Source organism: Hydra viridissima, unplaced genomic scaffold, assembly GCF_058129835.1.
Source record: "Hydra viridissima isolate aposymbiotic clone 2 unplaced genomic scaffold, HvirCarnegie_v1 scaffold_1, whole genome shotgun sequence".
NCBI classification, from domain to species: domain Eukaryota; kingdom Metazoa; phylum Cnidaria; class Hydrozoa; order Anthoathecata; family Hydridae; genus Hydra; species Hydra viridissima.
The window spans coordinates 2,169,646-2,196,049 of record NW_028324300.1 but is presented as its reverse complement, the minus strand read 5'-3'; the positions used below and the strand labels follow the sequence as shown (position 1 = coordinate 2,196,049).

Below are 26,404 nucleotides of genomic sequence, written 5' to 3'. Positions count from 1 at the left end.
GTAACTTTGCCATAACTTAAAGTAACTTTTTTGCAAATGTCTTTGCAAAATCCTACCTATTCACATTAAAAAATTGCGATTTTGTCAAAAGTTGGTAAATCTTCAGTTGGAGACATATTGAGGAGACACAAGGAAACTCAAACTATCGAAAGAAAAAGAGGTGGTGGAAGGAAGAAGAGATTTGTTGACAAAAACAGTTCAATCATCCGGTCATTAGTAACATCCTATAAATAAAATTTCGGACAAATTTTTTTTAATTGCATTTATTATGTAATTTATTTCATGCATGCAAAAAAACCTTTATGCTTATTTGAAAGAGGATTTTAAAATATATTTAAATTTAATTTAATCAAGTTAAAAATATTATTTAAATATTGAAAATAAAATGGTCAAAGTAAAGGACCTCGAAAAAATTATGGAAATTTTTTTTTCAAAAAAAATCGAGAAAAAGGTAAAGCGTTTGTTGCTAAGCAGTTTATGGAATGGGGTTTACCCAGATCAACTGCTTACAATAAAATCGTAAAATTGGAGAATGGATCTCTAAAAAGAAAAGTTGGAAGTGGTCGAATCGCTAAGGTAGCTACTAAAGAAAATATTCCAAAGATTGCTACATTGTTTGAAAATAAGTCAGGGTGCTCCCAAAAGAAAGTAGCTCAAGTTTTTAACTGTAGTCAAACACTCGAACTTTCAAAAAACAAATCGTCCAGATCGTAGCCATCAGCAGAAGAAAGCTATGCGTCCTAAATGTCGTAAAATGTACGAAAATTATAAAAACTTGGATTTTGTTATGGATGATGAAAGCTATTTTACCTTAAACAATAGCACATTAGCTGGTAATGATAGGTTTTATGCCGCTGATCCTTCTCAATGTCCTGACCAAGTAAGATACAATTTGCGTAAAAACTAGTGTACGAGAATAATTGGAGAGCTGAGAATTTGGAAGAGCTTGAAGCAAGAATTAGATATTGTTATTCAAAGATAAATAAAGAAATTTTCCTTACTCAAATAAAACATCTTTCAAAAAAACTTTATAATATTGCTAAATATGGTATTTGAAATAATTATTTTAATATATTTATAAACTGCGTACACTCACATATTACCAGTTGAAATATTAAATAATAAAACTTATTAGTTCTTAAAATATTAGTTTTTAAATTTTGTCCAAATTTTATTTATGAGGTGTTACATTACCGAATGTCTTCATAGACATCGTTTGCCATTTGTTAACAAATATGACGAAATATGACGAAGAATTTAAGCAAAAATGGATAGCAGCATTGAAAAAGGTCACTGAAAGCAGGCCACAATGGCACCTACGATCAAAAACTCTTACTTTCCAAACGTACTAACTGATTAAAAACTTTAAATTATGCAATAAATTTCAGTATAAAAAAAATTTGGAATTAATTTGCTAAGTGTTTCTTGAGTAATTGCTAACTCTATCCGACCGAAAATACTTGAGCCCTATCAATAGATTGTTTACGACCAGGGTCTGCCTGTAGAAAGTTGTCCAAGTAAGAGGTCCTCGCTTATATATTTGAGCTTTAAATTGAAATAACTTTAGCAGAGCTCTTGTTTTCTGCTTCCTTGTGATCTCTTGTTTTCTGCTTCCTTGTGACCTCTAATTTTCTGCCTCCTGTATTTAGTTTTGCAGCCTACTTTTCATGTGGTAGGTCGGCCTATTTGAACTGCATTTGATCTTCATTTGATCCTTTTGATCACTTTGATCTTCATCACTTCATTGAACAAAAGTTGGGAGCTATAGTAAATTTTTGATAGTTTATTACTTTTTTATTTCAAGAAATAAATTTTTTTTCATTTCAAGATGGAAGAAATAATTTTTTTTTTATTTTAAGATGGAATATGAGGAAGTATAGATCTCAGAATACTGCTATGATAATTTTGTTATTAGAAGACTATTAGCTCTACTTTTTTTCTCTATGAGTATAAATTGATTATAAAATCAGTTTTTAAAAAATCTCATAAAAAAACAATTTCAAAAACATTTTGGATTTGGGTTGACTACCTTTAACACCATTCATGCAGTGCCAAAATTGTCATATATATTTAATAATTTTATCTCTAAAAATTTCTTTTCAGTGTTCATTTCCAAAGTTTATTTATCTCTCGGGAATTTCTCAATATTGGATCTGAAACTGAACAATTACAAACTTGAAGAACGCTATAAAAACAACTCTTAGATCTTAAGTTGTGAAAAAAATGATAGTAAAATTGTAAATATGAAAAAAATTTGTGAAAAGGAAAAAAAATGTAGCATAAAAACGTTTTCTCAAATCTTTTTCTTTTTTAACGAAAAAAAAGCAAACTCTTATTTTTGTTAATTAAATTTTTTTTTAAAATACAGACAAAGAAAATATTATAAAATGTAAAATATTATAAACTTTAAATCTAAATTTATTTTAATAATTCGGTTTATTAGATTTTGGGTTGAGGAAGTCTATAGAGCTTTTTATGATAGATTAATTGATGATTCTGATTATTTTTCTTTGATTTGATTACTAACACTACAAAAAACAGTTTAACAAGGAACTTAGTGTTTTATTGAAACATCTTGCCCCTTAATGGACTATTCACAGATTCAAGTATTCGATCTTTGTTTTTTGGAGATTACATGTTTGCTAATTTAACTGATAAGATTTATGATGAAGTAGCAGACCTCGGTAACAAACCCAGAACAGTTACATAACAGTTGGATGAACTTTTAATTATGAAAAAAAAAAAAAAAAATGCCTAGAAGTATGATTGTCGAGCGTTGAAAAATTTATCACTAAATTCAACACCAACAAATACGATGTTGCGATACACAAATATGTTAAGCAATTAAAGTTCGTGCTCATTGCGTTTGTTAAATATAGCTAGCCATCTTTTTCTAAATCGTCAAAGCTGTGAGAGAAGTTAATGGCAATAAATTCAATGCTTTTTTTCCTGTTACAACCTATAACGTTGTATTCACTGCAAAAACATGCAATCGAGTAAAAGAAAGATTTTCCTTAAATATATATTGAGGCTAAAATTATTTATATTTCAGACTGCTACAGACTTTAAAAACATCGAGATAAAAGCTTAAGATTGCGTCTTTCTGTTTATTTTTTCAAAAAAAAAAAAAAGATAAACAAAATAAGACCATTTCATTTTTTTTTTTTGAAAAAAACTTATGGTTCAAATGTTTCACGGTCTCGTAAGCAAACTAACAGTAATGGTCATAACTAAACTTTTTTAAATTCATCTTTCGAGATATGATCATGTGTTAATACATCATTGGAGACATCTGTTTATTTATCTTTAGAGACATTATCTATCATTAAAAACAAGATCATGCATCTTACCATTATTAGAAACACGATCATGTGTCTATTCATCATTAGAGACGTCATGTTTCTATTCATCATTAGAGACATGGTCATATGTTTATTCATCTTTCGAGACATGATTAGAATCCAAAAATTACTATATGTTTCAGTTAAGAACAAAATTTAAAACTTTTTTTGCAATTATTTTTTTAATACCATTATTACCTCGAACAACATAAAAATACTCGTTCTTAGTTTTAAAACGTGTTTAAGTTAATCGCTAGATTTCCCGCTGTGGACATTTTTTATCGGCCCGAGTCATTGTTAAGGTAGAGCTGTAGACATTTTTATCGCTCCGAGTTGGTTTATTGTTAAAGAATAAAAATAAAATATAAGCAGCCTGTTGCTTGTTGTGCAACTCTTAACTAAGGGTAACCAGTCGCTCGGTTCACAACCATTTTTTTCAAAAAAGGAAGATATTCTTCTATCTACAATGTCATAAATTATATAGCGTAGAAAATTATAACAAATATCTGAAATTTTACTAGAAAATTATGAAATGGTTGAACATTTGAAATGAATGGTGAAATTGATGTAACTTTTTTCAATTTTGTAATTTATGTATGTTAGATACATGTAAAACCATTCGACTCGATTAAATAAAAACCATAATGGGTTAAGAAAACTAGTGTAAGTACAAATGGTGCAGCCAAACGAGACTTGAAGTTGAGTAGCAAAGTTTAATTAGCTTTTAAGTAATTTACACTTCATCTCTGATGTCATTCCTCGTGTGGCTGTGCTACTGGGAAAAACTCATGCAAGAGGGTTAAGAAAACCATAGCTAAAAACAGCAGCTAAGGACATAAAAAGCAACGGAACACTGTTTTTTAGCCACAAATATAACTTGCGCCAAGATAAAATATAAAACGCTTAAGAAACAACTAAAGTCCATCAATTTTAGGCGGAGTAAGTTTTAGCTTAGCAAGTCTCAGCATTTCTTTGTCTTCTAAGCTGTTTAGGGCAGCGTGAATACGAAATAAAAGTCTATTCTCAAAGTCATAGTTTTTGAAGGTGTCCTTTAAGAGAAAGAATAAAGATAAACAGAAACAACTTAAAAAGCTCTAAAGAGGAAAATAATAAAACAAAAAAGAAATAAATTTTTTGCGAAAAGATTTTTTACCTTCACTTTACATAACATGTCCTTGCTCAGTTGCCAGGTCTTTAAATAAAAGCAACCCATGAATTTAAATTCATTGTATAACTTTATTGAACTTTGTATTTAGTAACAAAAAAGTTATAAATAAAAACAATAACAAACGAAGAGCGTTTCAAAAATACTTACTCTTTCGTCTTTGGCATAAATCATTGCCATTTCATACATCGCGTAGGGTATTACATGAGCATCTATTGGTTTCGTCTTGGTTTGAATGCTCGCTTGTTCAAGCAACTATATCACGGGAAAAAAAACTATCGTGTGAACATGAATGCAAATAAAACGCAAATTTCAACAAGAATTTTAGCAACTACCGTTAAGGCGGATTCATTTTCACACAGTTTGCTATGAATAGCTCCCATCATCAGGGTTTTTATGGGGGACATGTGACCAAGCTCATATTTTCTAAGTTCTTTAAAAGAAAGTTTAGTAATAAAAAAATTGACCCTGAAAAAACTAATTATGATAAAAATAAAGGCACAAACTAGAAAAATATCGTGGTTACCCGTTAAGATTGCTCGTAATCCATGTTCAGTACATTGAGGGAAAGAATTCCATAAATATAGCAATTCCAATATTAGTATTACATACTCCATTTGTGCAGGAGGTGTTTTTTTGTACAACTGACACTAAATTTAAAAGATTCGAAAAAAGATTCGAAAAAAGATTCGAAAAAAGATTCGAAAAAAGATTCGAAAAAAGAACACAAAACTTTTTAAGTTTTGTGTTCTTAAGAAAAAAACCGGTTATTCAAGCTTCGGAAGATAAAAATATTCAAAAGTTTTTTTTTTTAAACTGACAAAATGAGTTGTTTTTTTTTTTTAGATAACTAACCTTTCTTGTAAGGTAAATTTCAAGTTGAGTTTTACGAACAATTTTTTTAGGAACAGATTTTAATAATATGTATGCTTCATCAAGCTGATGCAATGCTCCAGAAGTAACTAAACAACGAGAGAAAAATCGCTATTATCAATAATCCACATCACCATCGAAACTGTCATATTTGTCATCCTCCTCCTCCTTATAATCAACATCATCTTAACAAATCTTGACATTAAAAACCTTGAGTGATATTTAGGCTTGTTGTATATGTTATATATTCTTATTTACATCTATCAGTCAAACAACAAAATGCTGTGTACAACTATTAAAAACTTAAATGCAATCACCAGTTATTGCCATTTAAATTTTTAAATAGCAATATTTTAAATGCAGCCATTTTTTTCTCTTTTTATCGAAACTTAGAGTAAAAATATTTTCTTTTGCTTATTCAATCAAATAAAAGTTTTAAATGTAAAACTTCAGTAGCAGTTGCTACCTTGAGGATGCATATATATATATATCAAAGTATCAAAAATATATATTCAATTATTACATTATATTTATAAAGACACAAGAAAAGCTAGCTTTAAGACCCTGTTGCAACCTCTAAATATTCGTTAAATGTGCTCAAATCTTTTCTGTGTTGTTTTTTTATTACTCGATGGAAAGAATTTAAATTTTTTTGTGTTATTTTGAACTGGTCTTATACAACCTTATGTTGTCTAAGTTAATTGAAAAACTAACGGTCACTCTTATACAGCATAAATTGTGATAAGTCCATTAAGTTTCAGACTACTTGGGTTCAACTTGGACTATTTCAGGTTCATGTGGGTGCATAATGTACAAAATAGTGCAGCGTACTTTGAAATAGTGATTTCAGTACTCTACATTACCTAATTATGGTTAATCAAGTATTTCCAACAAAGTTAAGCGCATATTTCACTTCACTAACTGTTCAGTAGACACTTTATGAAATTTAAAGAATATCTATTTATATGTATAAATTATCGAGATCCCAACATAGTTTGGCTAATCAAGTGACTTCATAGAGAATAGAAGTTTCTTATCTTTTTAAATGTTAAAATTCTGACAGAAGTTTACTTCTTCAGCTGATTTCTTCATTGCATAACAGATATTGCTTATACTATTATTACATTATAACTTATTTATTTACATAACCCAAGTAATAAAAAATAAGTAAAAATTATAGGAGATCAAACCAGACCAGCAAGTAGGTAAGTGTAATAAGCCTCAGACCACTTGGATTCACTTTGCAATCTAAAAAAACATACAATATACTATCAAATTGATTTTGCAAATTAACTAAAATATAATGTTTAGAAAATTGCAGAATGGAAATAATGTTTAGAAATTTCAGAATGAAAAGTTTAGTTTTGACAACAATTAAAAGCAACAATTACAATTTAAATTTGATATTATGCTTGATTACTTTGAGAAGCAAATGATCGATTCTTTCCATTCCATTTTAAGCAAATGACACCAACCTGAAAAGAAGAAGGTTATCAAATAAGTGCCTAGTAGAATAAAGCAATTAAGTATTTTTCAAATTATTTCATACTTTCTCTAGGAAAACACGAACATAATCATCATGATTTAACAAAATTCAAAAATATAACTAACTTGCTTGTGGTTTATATCATAACATTCTTTTTACATTAACAAATATCCTCCTCAAATTCAAAAGATGAAATACAAATAATTGTAAATAAATACTTTTTGGCATGAAAAGATAACAGAAACAAGCATCAAGAAATATCAAACAAGATTTTAAAAAAATAAGCTAAAAAAAGAAGTTTACCTTTATCGTAATAGCATAAAAGTGCAATTTCTTTTTGGTCAGTGTTTGTAGACACAGTTCTTGTTAGTAAGTTGAGAGATTCTTCAAGATTACCCTACATGAAGTAAATGTAAAAAAAATATACAGAATGAAAATTCTTCAATAAAAAATAAAAAGTGAAACAATGTTATAAATAAAAAGTAAAATAATATTGAAAATAAAAAATTAAAATAATAATAATGTAAATAAAAAGCAAAAAAATAGTAATAATAATAAAAAGCAAAAATAATAATACTGTAAATAAAAGGTAAAGTAAATAAGAAATAAAAACTAAAAAAATAATATTATAAATATAAAGTAAAAAAATTATATCATAAATAAAAAATATATATATATTAGGTATATAACTTTGCTTCCGCCATTTTTTGATAGATGTCGTTAGAGACACTTGGTAAATAGAACTGTCGGATCTATAGTGTCATTTGATAACTTTATATGTCAGTCAAAAGCAACATTTCCAAATATAAGTTATATTCTACTAGCTTCATATATTTTTAATCGCTTTAAAATGTGAGTTTACGAACCAAATTCTTGTCATTTGCAGGAAGTTTTACTCTATGCATTCAATTCAAAGAAATCTACGCCTGAGGCTCATCAAATGCTCTCACATATATATGGTGAGGCAGCTAATAGTGAAAGAATGTGTCATGAATGGTTTCAACGCTTCAAGAACAGTGATTTCAACAAAGATGACAAGTTGACAACAAAGCACTTCAAAGCCCTAGGAATGTTTCAGAAGCAAGGAAATTGAGAGACATCCCAGTGGGAAAAAAGATATCTTAAGACGAATAAAAGACGTCTTTTTTATGACTTGTTATGTCTTTTTATAAATAGCCTAAATAAAGACGTGGAAAAGACGTCTTTTAAAAAGACGTCTTTAAAAAAGAGGTCGAAAAGACGTAAATCGATTGTACGTCTTTCTCAAGATGTAGAAAAGACGTCTTTTACATTGATGACTTTAAAAAATTTTTTTTTTAAGAATCTAATTTTTTCTTTAAAGAAATGCGCGCGAATTGCTTTTAAGAAGTGCAGTTCTTTAACCAGAATTACACGACAATTTCTATTTTTGGTATGAGGTTTTATTTTATAATTTATGTAATAACATATACATTATATAATGTTTATATATAATACATTATATATATATAAATATATATATATATATATATATATATATATATATATAAATGGCAGGGATATTTCTGCTTTTAGTTATTTTATCTATATTAGCATGGAAAGTCAGTATTTCAAGCATTATAGGCAAAAAAACAAAGCTGTGTCGTCTATTCTCAAAAAAGCTCCTTTTGATTATGAAAACATGGGATCATTGTTGCCTAGAAATAACACTACTTATGTAGATTCCTTTCTAAATGAATCTATTTTAAATGATACCCAATCTTGTTCTGTGGTTCATGAAACAGATTTTGATTTTGATGAGACTTCTTTTTCTGCATATCCATTGGATAGTAGTAGTAGTGAAGAAAGCTGTGCAGACAAGGAAGACAAATCTTTCCAAAATGATTTTTCTAACCTTGTTCAAAAACACAATGTTTCCAGACAATTTGTAGAAGATCTTCTTAAGCTATTAAGGGAAAATAGCCATCCAGAACTCCCTAAATCTTATCGTGGTTTGTGTAACAACAATGTATCTGACTTTAAAATTCAAAAAAGGTGTGGTGGCGAGTATATTTATCTTGGTCTTAAAAATTCTTTATTAAAGTTTGTAGAGTGTGAATTAGAAAAACAAACCTTGGAAATCAGTTTTAACATTGATGCACTACCTGTGTTTAATTCTAGAAAAACATCATTTTGGACTATCTTATGCCTTATTAGGAAAACAGTGTTTATTGTTGCTTTGTTTTATGGAACAAAAAAACCAACCCCGGTGCAGGAATTTCTCCAAGAATTTTTGGAAGAACTTGAAACTCTTTCTGAACATGGTATAGTATCAAGCATAGCTACACACCAAATTGTGGTCAAGGCATTTGTCTGTGATGCGCCAGCACGATCGTTTTTGAAATGTATTGTTGGCCACACTGGTTATGAATCCTGTGAGCGATGTTTGGTAAAAGGAAATTGGTTAGGTAGGGTTGTTTTTAACAGTGATGATCTCTTTTCTTTGAGAGTTTCAGTGGATTTTGACAATTTAGAGTATCTTGAAAGTGGTCACCAAATTGGAAAATCTCCATTTATTGGAATGGTTTGCTGCATTAGTCAATTTGTTTTAGACTACATGCACTTGGTGTGTCTTGGAGTCATGAAACGAATATTAACTTTTTTGATTAATGGACCGAGGATTTGCAGACTCCCTGCAGCTACAAAAGAATCAATATCTTCAGGCTTGTCTATGTTGAGTCAAAAGCTTCCCTCTGATTTTGCAAGACAACCTCGATCCCTTGATGAGCTCAGCTACTGGAAAGCCACTGAATTTAGACAATTCCTTTTGTATACTGGTCCCCTTGTGTTGAAAAAAACTGTGCCTAAAAAGGTTTATGACATTTTTCTAGTTTTACACGTTGCAATGTCAATACTTTTAACTGATGATGATGGCAAGCGAAACCATATTTTAGATTATGCTAGATATCTTACTCAGTATAATATCTTACTTTGCATTTGTAGCAAATGCAAAGCATGTCTTCGGAGAGACCTTCTCAGTTTATAATGTTCACTCTCTCATTCATCTTGCTGATGATGTCAAAAATTTTAATTGCTCCTTGAATCAATTGTCCGCATTTCCTTTTGAGAATTTTTTACAGCAAATCAAAAGATGCATTAAAAGTGCTCACAATCCAATTGCTCAAGTTTGTTGTAGATTGGCTTCACCAAGAATTTTAATTGAGAGTGGAAAAAAGTACAAAGTCTGTAAAAGGTTCAGAGATTCATGGTTCATCCTTGAAAGTGGGAAATTGTGTTTTGTGAAGGAAAAAAATGACAAATGCACTTATAAATGTGGTGTCTTCAGGAGAAGGGACTTAGAGTGTTTATACAACACACCTCTTGATTCAAGAAATCTAGGAATTGGTTTTGTTCGAGATCTTTTGAACAGAAAGGCAGAAGATGTGCTTTTGAAAGCCGATGAGTTGATTAAAAAAGCTGCTGTATTACCATTTGAAAATGGTCATGCAATTTTTCCATTGTTGCATAATAAAGAACGCTAAATGCAATATTTGACTATATAATAAACATGATTTTTAGATTATTTGCATAAATAACAAAGTATACATATCATATTATCCCTGATAAATGTCCCCTAAATCCAAACTCATATTATATTATGGATATAAGCCCTTTGATATATGCACTATATATTAAAATACATCAATCACAAAAACCATTAACTGGATATATTAGGGAAACAGACAATAAAGGGGATAAGACTGTAAACTCAACAAAGAAAGACTATAAATGTTTATATAATTGTTTCTTAAAAATAAAATAGACAAAATTTTTGTCACATCTTTCATGTACACTTGAAAAAAATAAAAACTTGTAAACTTATTTTGACACAAATTATTATACACCCGGATATATGCTCACCCAATTATCAGTCTAAAAAAGGCTTACCAAAGAATTGTAAGCCCAGTACCCTTATCTGGGATGATCCGGTATGTATAATATATATATATATATATATATATATTTATATACATCTTTATGTTAAATGTATCTTTGACAACTTGTTTATCTTTAAACTTTTCACTTAAAAATCTATTCTTATTACATTGTTGTTGTTTTTTTTCTGTTTTTTTTTTTTTTTTATTGAAATTTCATTGACTTCATTGAAGATTTAATTTACCATCGATTTTAAATACAGTGCTTTTGTATACTTAAAACATTTTGCTTAAATGGAGTTTAAAAATGGATGGGCTGCAGCTGTTTGGCTAGAAAATGTTAATGGGAAGAAGCAAAAAGTGGATGGAGTGGTGCCAGTAAGATGGTTAGACAAAGCAGAGAAAAAATTGTATTGGCCACAAGGCATAAATGTACTGAAGTACAAAAATTCTCCACCAAACAAAGAGCTATGGTATCAGTATGATCTAGTCTCAATTAAGTTAGTAGCAGGTAAGTGTTTTAAAAAGTTTTGCAGTTTCATTTTGGGTTTTAACACATAAGCAAGGTTGAAATACGTATGTAGTTAGACTTAACAAACATTTGATATGTCACCTAATTTTTTAATATGTTGTTTTTGAAGAACATTGTTTATTTCTAAGGTGACCATACATTTATTAAATTGATGTAAAATCATATCAAAAAATAGATGAATATAGAAGGAATAAAAAAAATTGCCCTTGGGCGCCTTTATCTTAATTTTATTTTTGGCACCTCTCGAAAAAGTCCACCCCCTTTAAAGAAAAGGTATTTAAATCAGGCTATGGGCCTGATTTAAATACCATTTGTATTTATACATACCAAGTTTATTCCTTGTAGGAGTCTGGTATTTTTCAAATATGGTCACCTTATTTATTACATATTAAATTAAAATATTTATTTCCAGACGAAAAAGAAACCTGTGAACAATATCTGTCTGTATTTACGTGTTCAAGTGCCAGCGAAACAGACAATAGAAAAGAAGAAGCATTGAGTAAGCTTGCAATTTTTTTTTTATTTTCAATGTTTTTAAATGATCTGAATATTTTTGATGTTTGTATTTAGTTAAATGATGAAATTGTTAAGATAAAAGATTGGCTCTTTATCTTTTATGTTAAAGTTGTTATTTCCTTGTTACCTGTTGTCTGTCATTAACAAAGCAAGTAAAAAATGCACATAATGACAAAAGATTTATCTTTAGAATCATCTGCAAAACTGTGCTCTAGTTTGCCAGTCCCACCAAAGTTGTTTTCAGAAAAAATTGACTTTTCTTCATCTTCCGTTTCAGATAAAGGTGCGTTTAATTTTAAATCATTTTGTTAATATAAGTAATTAATAAATGCATATTTCTCTTGCAAAGTCTCACAATATAGTATTTAATCATGGTAGAACAAAGACTTTTTATAGTAACTTTATCAATTACTTTAAATTAAGTTTTAAAAAACTAAATTCAGAGAAAACACAACCAACATGGATCCAGAAGAATAGCTCAAGATTATGGTCGTCTACCCCAAAGCGTCCACATTCTACTATTAGTAAGTCAAATTTTGTTATGCAAAACACAATAATCTAATCATATCTATCAGTTATATAATCAGTTATATAATCATTATCTATTTGGTTGATTTACTCATCACAGTAAAAATGTTTTTTTTAGATTCAAAATTTGTGCTTTTTTTTAAGGTTGTGAATCATCATCTTCTTGTAAAAGACCGCAATTGAGCCTTGTAGCATCAGGTCAGCTTAATGGTAAGCTCAGAAACATTTAATGTTTAATGCAAATATGTAGAAATCCATTAAATGTTTTTTGTATTTCGCACCTGTTTTAGAAAAGGGTTGTATCTCCAAAATGCAAAAAAAAAAAATTGTATTGTCCAATATGTCTCTTCTCTATAATGGTTTTCAACACAATGACTTATACACTTTTTTTAAAATTATTAATAACTCATTAATTATAAATATTCGAAGCATAATACTTTAAGATAACATGGATATTATTCCATAGTTTTTACTGTACAAATTTCTCATTTTTGGCAAAAATGGACATACATCCCTTTTCTATAATGTGTGAAATTTAAAGATGTATAAATGTTGTATTTAGATTCTGAATATGAAAGTACTATGCCATCAACAGAAGAATCATTGGCTTGCATGTCTGGCGGTTTGTCTTGTTAAATTCCATGTTTCTTTGAAACCATTTACAATGTGATTTGTTTGCTGTAAACTAGGCTCATCATGTTGTTTTGTATATTTTATGTCATTCAGAAATACTTCTTACTTTAGTCAATTTTTTATTTTCGACTGATTGACCTTAATATAAGACAAGGGTTGAATTAAGAGATCGCAAATTACAATATTTGTAAAAATTTCTGGTCTTCAAAGTTTCAGTTTATGGAAAACCATGAATTTATGGAAGAGGCTTTAATTTGTTAGTTGAACTAGCTAACAAATGAAACTTTGAAGAATAGATATTTTATAATTCTAGATTTTTTATCTAGATAAAATGTAGATAAATTATAATTAACTAGATAGTTTTATAATTTGCGATCGCTTAACTTAACCATTGTAAGATGATTTAAATTTTTTTTTTGTTGATAAAAAATAGATGTTTCTGAGTATAATGTTTTGATCGATCTGCTGCTAATATTCTTTTCTCAGGTACAGCTGTATTTCCAATTGACCCAATTTCAAAAAAAGGTATGCTTTCATGTCGCTATTACATTTTTAAAAATATATATAAATATATTTTATATATATATATATATATATATATATATATATATATATATATATATATATATATATATATATATATATATATATATATATATATATATATATGTACACCAAAAGCCAAGAACAACACTGCTAAATGACTTAAGTTTTAGTGTATCGCATCTAACCATGTTGCAGCTGTAGGACATGAGGGTAGTGCTTTTATATAAGATGTGTGTTTAAGTTAAACAATGTGAACAATTCAGATTAATAAAATAAGCACTACGTTAAAGGATGCATACTTTGGATATAATGATTGTTAGCAGCAAACCGAATGATATATCTTAATATTTCTTTATTTAAAGTATATTACTATGCTGCATAGAAAGCTTGAAATAACTAGAAATTGTTTGATAATATATCTGTAAATCTGCATATAATCATTTTTAGATCCCTTTGAGAAGCTACGGTTTCCTTTAAGCGATGGTGGTAAGGTTGTTTTAAGGTCTAATTTTTTAGATTTAATATTTATTTTTTGACTCTTCTTTTTTATTCACAGGAATTCAATGGAATTCTTATTTAGTTGAACTTTGCAAATTAAAAGCATTTCAAAAATTATTCCTGTGTAAAATGTGTTGAATAGGTCTCTTATTTTAAATGCTAGATAGGAGGACTTTGGAATTTTTCAAAAAAAAATCAAGGCTTCTACAAGAATTATTAATTGCGCAAGATTTTTTATCTTAATCGGTTTCAGAATACCAAAAACTGTCACTTGGTCTCTTGTGGGAGATAAAAGAAAATATTGTTAATTGTCGTTGGCCAACAGAAGAAAAGGATAGCCAAGCAATAAAAATGATGGCAACGATGGAAGATTTCAATGCCTTAGAAAGAGAGCTGTTAGACGAACAGAAACGTCCAATCATGGTATTTGTTTTGTTTTTTTTATGTCTAGTTTTTTGATATTCAAACAAGATTGAAAAGTTATGCATTTTCCAATGTCTTGTCATTTTAGTATTAAAATTTTATAAGTAAGGTAAGAGAACCTCGCTATAACCAGAAAGCTGTTTTTAAACAGCGTTACCATGGTATTTATTATTGTGTTGCCTTACAGAGAAAATCTTTACGTCAAGTCCGTGGTTTAGATACAAAAGACCAAGTAAAAATGATACTGGAAAGGTACACTTTCTTATAGCTAAACATCATTGCATTTTTCTAGTCTTCATTTTTGTTTATGTGTGTTTCATCTGTGTTGCTAATGATATTGCCTGTTTTTATAATTTTATGTTAAGTAAAGCATCATAATGTTTCAGGCTAAAATAGAGATTTGAATAATACTTTTATCCAGTTTAAATGAATAACAACTGTTAATGTGTATTAGCTGAATTATCTTTTCGTTATTGATAGTCTTTAGTCAATAACGGATTTTTAAATTGTTATGGGTCTGCAACACTTAATTTCAGCGAAATTAAATTAAAAAGTCGCGTCATAGAAGACAGGAAAAATATCAATATCTGTTTTCGATAACTTCTCTTTCATAGTAAATCTGAGAGGTGCAAAGTTTGGTTTAAGTACTACATAATATAATACATCGTTGTACAGTCATTTTGATAATAATAAATTTCTTTGGCATACTCATTTTTTATATTTTTAGACTGTTTACCGTTGGACTCCTGTCCCAATTTAACTTAGCGGGGACAAAAAGAAAGGACCGTGTTGGAAACAAGAGGGGGTTGAAAGGATCAGCCCTTTTTGAATTAATAGTCGGTAAGTCCTATGTGTTTCACACAGCTGATAAAATTTCATTTGCTATTTCATATTACATTAAAACAAGTGACTGTTTTTCATGTTTACTCATTTTTTAGAAGTCGTAGCCAGCTCGTTTAAAAAGAGTTCTCGACGTGAAATAATTAATTTTATTCAGAGAAAGCTGAAGAACGCCCCTGACCAAATCGGGGGGTTGCGTAAGCAACAACGCCAAGAAACAGAGGAGAAAGCTCAAGAAACAGAGGAGAAAGAGGAAGGTGAAAATAATGATGAATCTGGGGATGAATCTGCTGATGACTCTTAAATTAATATATTCTGTTGAACAATACTGCTGTTTTATTTATAAATAATTCTCTTATGTTTAAACCTATAAAAGATGAAGAAAATGCTTCCTCTTTTATATTGACTTCTAAAAGAGGTTTTTTTCTCAGCATTCAAGTCTTTCCGACGCCGAGAAAAAAAACTTTTTTAGATGTGCATAATCGATTAACAAAGATGTCTTAAAGATGCATATTTATGTCTTTTCATGACAAGATAAAGACATAAAAAAGATGTCTTTTCGATGTCGAAAAAAGATGTCTTTTAGATTTGCATAATCGACTAAAAAAAGGCGTCTTAAAGACGCATTTTTCATGTCTTTTCATGACGAGATAAAGACAAAAAAAGACGTCTTTTTGATGTCGAAAAAAGATGTCTTTTAGATTTGCATAATCGACTAAAAAAAGACGCCTTAAAGACATCGTAAATAAGACTTTTAAAGACGTCTTTTCGACGTCTTTTTTCCCACTGGGATTGAACGGCAATTTTTTCTTGTGAACAACTGCTTCAAAGGCAACAATGGAAGGGATTTCTGCACCGTGTTGTGACTGGGGACAAAAAATTGGTTTACTATGATAATCCCAAACGCAGAAAATCATGGGGTTTGCCCAGCCATGCTTCCACATTGACAGCTAGACCCAATATTCATGGCTTCAAGGTTATTCTCTCTATTTGGTGGGACCAGCTCAGTGTAGTGTAGTACAAGCTGCTAAAACCTAGTGAAACCATTACTGGCAAACAATATCGAACTCAACTGATGCATTTGAGACAGGCACTAAAGTGATTTTGCTGCATGACAATGCTCGCCTCCTTGTGGCGCAACACTGCCTGGCTGATCAGCATTTTGGTTCTTACAATGAAGTAAAAAATTGGATTGATTCGTGGATCGTCTCAAAAGATGATGAGTTCTTTCGATGCAGGATTCGTTTGAAATAAATGTGAAATAATAAAATTCCTTTTCTCTTTAATTGTTGTGTTAATGAATTTTTAATTGTGTTTGTTTTGTTTACAAAATTTTATGATTTCAAAAAAAATTTTTGTGATTTCAAAAAGTTTCAGTTTTCTCTTTAATTTAAAATTTTGTTTAAAAACAAAAAAAAAAAAACATAAGAGAAAAAACTATGAACAAATATTTAGAATATCTTAATAGAAGCTTCAATTCAAATTGCAAAAGAGTTGCAAATGCATTCCTACATAATTTTTATTATAACATAAATTAGTTGTCTTAATCAATGTTTCTCTTAAACAAAATGATCAATGGAAAATCAAATGAAAAATGATCAGTGGTGGAAGAATAGGAGGGTTTTATAGATAAAGAGGAGGGTTTTATAGATAAAAAAAAAAAACTTATAAAACTTGTAAATGATTTTATCCAGACCTTTCATTTAGAGACCACACAAAAAAATACAGATTTTCTCATAGTTCTGTTGCAAAAGTTTGAAATAAATATTTTCATTCTTTCAAAATGCAAAAAGGTGTCACCATTCTGAATTTAAAAAAAGGCGTCACCATTCTGAATTAAAAAAAAAAGTGCAAGAAACCGCTGCAGAAAGTTCTATGATACTTTTATTTCTAAAAGTTTCTGTATTATTGAACAATTACACTTACATTAAGTTTCATAGTCATGAACAAATTCCTGGGACTGTCTTTTATATTTCTAATTAACAAAAATAAACAGAAAGCATGATAAGCTTGCTAAAAATTTCCTCGATTTGGAAAGCCATTTGCAGTTGTAGCAAAAAATAAGCATTTTATGTGTGAGTCCACACTTACTGGTCAAATACAGTTAAGTGCAAAAAAATAAATCCACTTACCATACCTCTAAATTTTTCAAAATAAAATCTATATATTAATACTGTTTTTTAAAGTATTGATTATAATTAGTTACAAATAATTAGTTACTTTTTAAGCAATAAAAAAACAGTTTTTGTTTCCAAATTTTTAAAAAATTACATAAAAATATTATATTTAAACTTTTATGGAAAACTTACCTGAAATAGATGTGCAAAAAAAATAAATACACACAAAAAAAACAGGCATGTATTTTTATAAATTTATCAATGCAAATTTAACTTGCATTAGTTGGGCATTGATTTGATCATTCGAGGACACCTTTCAAAAGGACTGATATTATTTGTCTGGAGCCAAACTGGTGTGTCTAGGGTCGTGTGTTTTGGATCATTATTGTGCTGAAATGTCCACAACAACACCATTTTCCATTCTGTATTAGGCAACATAATATTTTTTAATATGTTTATGTAAACATCCTTAGTCATAATTTTATCTATTTGAAAAATGGGATCTGCACTATACCATGAAAAACAGCTAAGATATTTCTCCACCACCAATGTTTTTTTTCTTTTCAGTGCATTATGGGTTAAAAGCTTGATTTGTGGGATGTCTAACAACTCTTTTCCAATTGTTACCATCGTTACCAACATAAACTTGCTTTTATCACTAAACAATCTTTTTACATCTCCATCCCAATTTAAATGTTCTTTAGCAAACTTTACACAACCTTGCAAATGTTTTTTTCTTAATAATGGCACTTTGCAAGGTGAATGAATTTTTAAATCTTGTTTCTCAAATCATCTTTGTATCGTCTATTGTAACCATTTTGCTTCAGTTTCCACTAAAATTTGGGATGTTGACACAAAAAGGTTTTTTTTCTTAACTCGATGTAAAGCTTGTCTAGCCTCTTTTTCTTCTTTATCTTGATATTTATTTGCACTTATAACATTCCCAATCAACACTGAATTGTATTTGCTATTTCTATTTTTTTTTCTTTTTTTTTTTAATATATGAAAATCCACCATTCTTCATCTAACAAAAATATTATGTTAATCAACAGAGAAATGTTTTTTTTCTGTCCATTTTTTTAACATTTAGAAAAAACTAAATAAAACTTTTTGATGAACCCATTTGGTCATAAAAAAAGTTCATACAAGTTGATGTGCTGTTTATGAATGTATAAACATATCTCATTGGGAATAATGTAAACAAAATTGCACGTGTATTTACATGCACATTAATTTCAGATAAATTTCTCATAAAATAAAATGCACTTAACTGTATATGTTAAAGAGTGCTCACTAAAATGTCTTTTACCATTATTAAATCAAAGGATAACAGACCTCTGCAATCATTAAACAAAAGTACTGGGCAATCATTAAACAAAAGATTATAAAAATAAAAACACTGTTCAGAGACATGAAAGGTTTGAAAGCCTCTTATTTAGTTTTAAAAAAAATTGATGAGTGCTATTTTAAGTAGCTTTTCTACTTTCAAATTTTTCGTTCTTTTTTTTTTTTTTACACAGTTTCAACCTTGTTTTACTAAAAGTAAAAAGATAGTTATTATCAAATTGACTTACCCTTAGTCTACACAGAAGAGCTCTGAAATAAATGAAAACTGTAGAGTTCGGAAATTCTTCTTCAGAACCTTTTAACACTTCTGCTGCTTCGTGTAGACCTTTAGAATAAAAAGATTAAAATAGGTTCTTCTGTTCCTAAAAAAAGTGAGTATAAAAATTTTCCAATAAAAAATAACACAGACCTTTCTCTAGGCTTTCTCCCTCAACATTACAAAATGGACAAACAACTGTATGATACCATAATAATGTCAATCTAGGAAATTAAGTTTAGAACCAGGATTTATTAAGTCAGATATTCTTGTTGTAGAATCTCTACATAATGAAGGGAATTAAAAAATTTTCTTTACATAGAGAATATATATACTGTAGAATCTTGACATATAATTCATATATATATATATATATATATATATATATATATATATATATATATATATATATATATATATATATATATATATATATATATATATATATATATATATATATATAAACTGGTGTATATTTTATCAAGATTTTTAAAACATTATATAATAGTACAAAAAAAAACAACCTTGCAATAGGAGATTTCATATCATTACTATTGCTTGAAATCATCAATGAACTTAAACCCACTTCTTTGTTAACATGAAATCCAATTATTTCACAAAATTTCAGAAGTGTTGCAGGAACAACTGACAGTGCAATCTGTACAAGACCATAACCAAATGAAAACGATGCAGTAAGTAGTTTGGCTTCTTCAATCGACAAAACAGAACATGGAGTAGAAGAAGAAGCATTCTTCTAAAAAAAATTAAAAAAAGATAATATAAACAAGGAATATACTCTAATTAAACAAAGGTATAAAAAACTTTTTATTCAGAAAAAAATGACTTTAAGTTGTTTTTTTTTTGAGAAAGCACTGCAACTACAACTGTGTTTGCATATACTACAATTAATTTACACCTATATATTGTTATTAAATATTGCTATTAAATATTGCTATTAAATATTGCTATTAAATATTGCTTTTAAATAGTGTAAATAAATATTGTTGTTAAATATTGTTATTAAATAGTGTTGTAAAAATAATTAAAACATTTTGAGCAAAATGTTTATTTCTATTTAATTAAAATAGAGTTGGAATAAATTTGAATAGCTTTTAATTAAATTGTTACAATTTATTTAAATATAGTTTATTTAAGAAAAATATAGAAACAATTAAATTTCTAATATTTTTACAAAATATATTTATTTAAAAAATATTTAAAAAATCATATTGTTTGTTTATCAAATATGTTAATGTAATGAGCAAGAATTTTTAGTATGAATTACAAAGATTTTTCATTTTAGAAACTAATGGTGGGTATATTCACATGCAATGATGGTCAGATGAACAGGAAGAACATTATTAATTGTATTGATACAAAACAAGATAAGCAAATATTTTGAGCACTCCTACGAAACACTACTATTTCAACTTTTGATATAATGGCTATTCTTGTATGCCTTTATCTCATTAGAGACATGTAGAAAAGCACTTCTGGCTGACACAGTAGGCCAAACAGCAGAGATGGTTCAAAAATCAATGTTACCCAAATGCATATCAGTAAGTTGTTATTGAAAGCCCAACAAATTCCCAGTTCATTGAAAAAAAATAATTTTAAAAGTATGATGGGTTCAGAAATTATGCTAGATGTTTAAAAGACACAATTTTGTTGCAAAAAAAGAGGTACAACAAAAGACAATACATTAAACTCATTTTTAACTATATATACATGAATAAATATCAGTGTAGAAGCAGAGTTAATGCTGTAATTGTATATAAAAACATACTTGAACTGCAGGTTATAGAAATCTGAATGTTGCTTTCATAGATTATGGCAAAAAAGTTTTTTTTACATGTAATACCTTAGAAAATGACTAAAATTCAGAAATATTGCTGTTTTTTTTAACTAACATTATATCAGATAAAACAATTTATATCAAAAAGTACTAAATACTAAGTTGGCACTAGTAAACTCGTATATTTTTAAAATGTTATGACAAAAATGAAAGCCTACCTTGGGTTTAAACTATTGTAAAATATATTTTAAAGTGTTAATGCAAATAATTGGAAACTATTTTCTTTATATTTTTTTAGATCTGAAGATGTAGTCATTAAAGGAGTATCTCTATAAATCTAATATAGGTTTAAGACCAATTTTTGACCAAAATTCCTCCCTCCCACATTTCCATTGAATTCCTTTTTTTGATTAAGTATAATTGAATTAGTTCAACATTTAATAAAAAAAAAATGGAAAGAAATTGAGAAAATTATATTTATTTTAAAATTTACAAAATCAGAGCATTGACATGAGTCCTAGTTCTGTAAGACAATCTCTATCAAACATCTTTAACCTTCTAGTGCAATGTCCAATTAAAGAACCACTTACTACAGAAATTAGAAATTAGTGCACATAATGTCTGCAAGGAAATAATGTGGAAACCAGCTGATTAGGTAATCAGGTAATGTTTTCAGGTAAGATTAGATTTTCTCAAGTAGATGGATCAGGTTTAAATTATGTAAAACAACCTTCAGGTGTTTGTTTAAATCCAAAATAAACTGTAACCTTGGAAACTGTAAAAAATCCACCCTTATTTATGATTTGGAGTGCAATAATAGTAACTGGCTTTTGAACTTACCAGATCTCAATATTTTATCAAAAACTGCTGGAATGAAACACAAAGCTGCAGTCCACAATCCAACCTCTAAGCCAAACTTGAAAAAGCAGTTTAAACAAGTTTGGGCAACAGAAATATTTACTGCATAGCAAAACTTACATGTAGCATGCCATTGTGTATCACCACTGCTCTTAAGACAAAGAGTTACCAACGAAATATTGAACATGTATGTATTTTTATGGCAAACCATCATGCTGACAACAAAGAGTCAAAAGACTGTTAAAGAGAAAGTTGTTACAATCTTTTATTGTGAGTTTGCAAAATATGGTATTAAAATAGTAACATAATTTAACATAATAACATAACATAATTAGATAATTTAACTAAAAAGCATTTTCAGGGGTGCTCAAATTTTTGGACCTCAATTATAAAATATTAAATTAAAGAGATAATTGATAAATGGCCATTAGATATCATGCTATGTTAAAGCAAAATCATTAAAACAAAATAGAATAATTGTAAAATTAAAAAAGTTTTTTTTTAACTTGATATGTACGAGGAAAAAACAACCAGATCTATGATATCAGTAAAATGGTAAATTTAGCGACATAAGAAAAACGGAAGACTTGGTTTAAGGTCTGTTAGAAACTTTCACTTTAAAACTGCTGTATAATTTTTGGATATTTTCATATGATTTGGAAACTTTTATTGAACCTTTCATCAACAAATGTAAAGTGTTTGTAATCAAACTTACTTTAGAGCTTTTTGTATTCATATCACAACCATACAACTCAACACAACATTTTTCATACATTTTCCATGCTCTTCTCATGTGGAAACCAGCTTTAAGAAAATCAACAACATCTAAAAATTAAGAGATTTGAACTATTCAAAAATTTACCAAATATACTTATTCAGCAATTTATAACAATAAATAACAATTATAACAGAAAAAAAATAGCAATTATAACAGTGATGGTCTAATTGAAAAAAAGGTCATTTTATCATAAAAAAACTTATTGATAGTTATTGTTGGAAACATCATTTTTAACTTTGTTTTGCTGTTTAAGCAGATACAAGACATTTACAAGCTTTTATCAATTTTATGTCAATTTTGTGTTATTGAAATCTCAGTTACTAATATAGCTTATTAATAAAAAAATGTTTGAAAGATTGCAATCATGTTTATTTTACATGAGGTTCATATACTTTGCTGAAACAGAAATATTTCTGATATGATTTGGAATTAAAATTTTTTTTACTTTAAGAGACCAGGCTAAGAAATTGATGACTAGGCAAAGAAATTGAATCATTTATTTAGTTTGTGAAGCATGTTTAACAAATTTGAGAGGTTTGACAAAGGAAAGAATGGATGGCATATAGAATACCAATGACTTGAAGAGTTCACAGTATTTGTTAACCAGAATAGTATTTAAAACTTTGTTCACACTCAATGATTTGAAGCAATAAGATACACTTGATGATTTGAAGCAATAAGATACACTCGATAATTTGAAGCAATAAAATACACTCGATAATTTGAAGCAATAAGATACACTCGATAATTTGAAGCAATAAGATACATAATAACAGCTATGAATACAAGAGAGTGAGAGCTTTTCTAATGTTGGTTGCAACAAATTGCACAAGCACAATCTAAATTAGGAATTGAGCATAATTTTTAAACCTGTAACTATTAGTTTAAACCTATAACTATTAGTGGCCTAAATCTTTATTGTTTTTTTTTTCACAGAATTTTTCGCTTATGTACAATTTTTTTATTTTTTTATTTTTTTATTTTATTTTTTTTTTTTTTTTAGATTTTAAAAAAACACATAAATTCAAGAAAAAATTATGGGTCTATAAATTATGGGTTATAGTAAAATTAATTAAATTTCTTCTGTTATCAGCTAATAACAGAATAATGTATAACACTTATTGAATTTAACTTGTAAAACAGCAAACCATTGTTCTGACCCAGAGAATATACAAGTGACATTTTAATGAAAGAAATCCTCCTTTAAAACCAGTAATATTGGCCCTCATTTAACATTTTCAACAGAAGGGTTTCATTCAGGATTTCCCATCGAATTAAAGACCACACCCAGATTGATCACAGAAAAATATTGAATGTGTATGGTAGAGTATTGATAAAAACAGTATTTGAAACACTGAGTATTTATCAACAAGCCAAGAACAATTGCTGAACTGAATAATTGAAAAAGTTGCAGAACTAAAGACAGCCTTAGATTCCTTTGAAACAAGGAATATTTGTATACTTGAATATTTTTTTAATTCATGAACTAAAGGACAATATTATTTAGGAAACTTGAATAAGTCACTTAACAAGCAGTTATGAAGAGTACTATAGAAAAAGCCTACTTTTATGAAAAGGAAAACAGTAGTCATTTGAGAATCTTCAACATCTTTGCATCAAAATGTTAAAAAAAAAAAATTATAAATAGAAAGTAAAAAAGTTATTTTATCTTTAAATGATAAAGTGACTTTTGACACACTCTGTATAATGCGGCTGAAGGTTGTAATTAAGCATAAAACTTACGTTTTCTTACTTTTTGTAGTTCTTAAAATACCACCTAAAACTGCAACCTCCCCTATCCCCAATTCCTTCACTTTATAAAAAATTTTAAAAAACTTACTTTGCTTCAAAAACATTAAAAATGCTAAAAACAGTTCACAATCAGCCCAGATAATCATTCTCTCAATTCGCTCTGCTGTGCTCCACATTTGTGAAGGTCGTTTATTAAGTAGTCCTTCAAAACAACTGTCTATGTCACAAACTTTTATGGTATTTTTTAAACTTTGCTGGGCAATCTCCATCTTTTCGTCTTCAAAAGACATTGCAGCTGCCTTAATAAGAAAAAATAAAACATTGCGTAGATAACTTGTTAGGTAGAAATTTTTTTAAATTTTTTATTAAAATAGTTGTAACAAACAGATTTCTGAAAAAAAATTTTTCTTAAAGAACTAAAGAAATTTTTTAATATCTTTACTGAATTCCACCCCTAAGGCTTTGAAACACATACAGAAAGTTGATAAAATTTGATAAAACTTGATTTAAAAAAAACCACTTGCTTCAAAAGGGAAGCCTTTAGCAAAAATTCATCCAAAAGAAACTTAGTGTTTTCAATAGAAAACATTCTGTTTGTTAAGCCTATAGTAAAAAAAAAACAACAACAACAACTCACAATGAAATCAATTAGGCTTGCAGCAGCAGATAAAACCACACTTCCTTTTCTAAGTGAATAACCATGTAAACAAAAGTGCAACAAAGCAAGCACATTTTTTGATAATTTTTTACTTTGAAAATTTCTTAAATTAAAAAATTTTATTCAATTTAAAATAAGACGCACCCAGTAATAATAAAAAAAGCCTTAAAGTATCAGAGCTATGTGAGCCTTCTTTAAAGATTCTTTTTAGGAAGAATAAATAAAATCACAAACTTGTATTTCTGAAATAGTTTTTGAGCATGGTTTACACCTCCATTGTTTAACAAAATATGAATTCCTTCACGAGCAAGCCAATGTGCATCAACACCAGGTGGCAATGGAATGTTACTAGTATTACTGTCATATTTCAAGTCATTTTCTGCTTCATTCATATTGTTTATTTTTGTATCATATCACTAGAAATATAGTGTTATAAGTATATATTATACAAATCTGCTAGAATATTTACTACTCATATGTATATGATTATTATCAGAGGTTAGTAATTTTAAAATGTAGTTTATGAAGTAAATTAAGTTATTTATGTTTGTTCTTTAAGTTTAGGTCTTTTTATAGCTTATTTCTCTATGCATTTATGTCAATTAGTTATGTTAAAAAGTAAGCTTCCTAGAGGTTAGTTGCACAGAAAACTCTATTATCCAATAGAAATTCCCTACTTCATAGGGAAAAAAAGATATATTAAAGGGTGGAATTATATTTTGGGTAAGGAAAGGGAGGAGGAAGCGGAAGCTTTGGCTTCGCAGGGAGCTCCAGGTTTCATCTATTCAACAACTTATTCTGCAAAATACACGTGTTTCACAATTTTTCCCTTCTCTTTTTTTGCCGCGAGTCGTTTGGTCAAAAATTGAGCAAAACGCTCTCAAAGTGTCGCGGCTAAAGTTAGTTGGTCAGGTGGTCTAAAATCAAAAAAAACACAATTAAATTTTCTACATTTGACTGAGTTTTATCAAGAACACATAAGATAAAAATCCAAAATACGAATGTCTTAAGTTATACCGTTTTGGAGATATTTAGTGAAGAAGTCAAAACTTTCGAAAAAAAATCGTTAAAATTCTCTTGAAGACTTATTTTAGAAAAGCAGTTAAACTTAGCTTTGAATATACAATTTCAAAAAATACTATCTCTCCGGCGTTTCTTTCGAATTCCCCGATGAAATAGAAGTTTGCCGTCAATTTCGTTTTTTGTTAGAGATTTAAAAACTTGTTTACAAAAGTCTAATTGATATAATTTTTAAAAGTTTAATAGGAGCACAATTGAATATATAACATGTCTAGCAACTCCGGCCAAAAATTCAGTTGCACGTTTTTTCACTTTTTCAAGACATTAAATTTTCAAGGTAACTATTTAAGTATGAAAAGTTGCACTGTAATATTTTCATGGATAAATTGTATATTAAGTTTTAAAATATCATACAATTTATGTTTTTTGAGAAAACCTTTTGGTTTCAATTCGGGGTGATTTTTTTGGTACCAGTTACAAACATGGCCGCCGAGAGGGGAGGGGGGTGGACGGGGAAGATTCCTAGGGCCCCGTTGGTGTACAAACAAT

At 28.6% G+C, this 26,404-nt stretch overlaps 1 protein-coding gene across 5 annotated transcripts; it reads right to left on the bottom strand.

Moving 5' to 3' along the window:
• Nucleotides 1-3,757: 3,757 nt before the first annotated feature.
• On the bottom strand, nt 3,758-25,265 carry LOC145188120 (tetratricopeptide repeat protein 39C-like). Of its 5 annotated transcripts, none has more exons than XR_016453223.1 (16): nt 25,070-25,265; nt 24,815-24,863; nt 24,266-24,476; nt 22,363-22,472; nt 19,519-19,748; nt 19,148-19,218; nt 18,966-19,063; nt 7,169-7,262; nt 6,771-6,854; nt 6,575-6,627; nt 5,362-5,468; nt 5,033-5,156; nt 4,842-4,939; nt 4,657-4,761; nt 4,495-4,533; nt 3,758-4,390 (listed from the first exon to the last, which is right to left on the bottom strand). XR_016453223.1 is itself a non-coding variant. In XM_090089998.1 (16 exons), exons 1-16 carry the CDS (start codon nt 25,225-25,227, stop codon nt 4,256-4,258), a joined length of 1,737 nt encoding a protein of 578 aa, XP_089946124.1. In that variant the 5' UTR covers nt 25,228-25,265; the 3' UTR covers nt 3,758-4,255. The 5 variants fall into 5 exon arrangements, 3 of the variants coding, with proteins under 3 accessions (XP_089946124.1, XP_089946128.1, XP_089946143.1); XR_016453224.1 differs by having other exon boundaries at nt 19,519-19,745; XM_090089998.1 differs by having other exon boundaries at nt 6,800-6,854.
• Nucleotides 25,266-26,404: the final 1,139 nt, after the last annotated feature.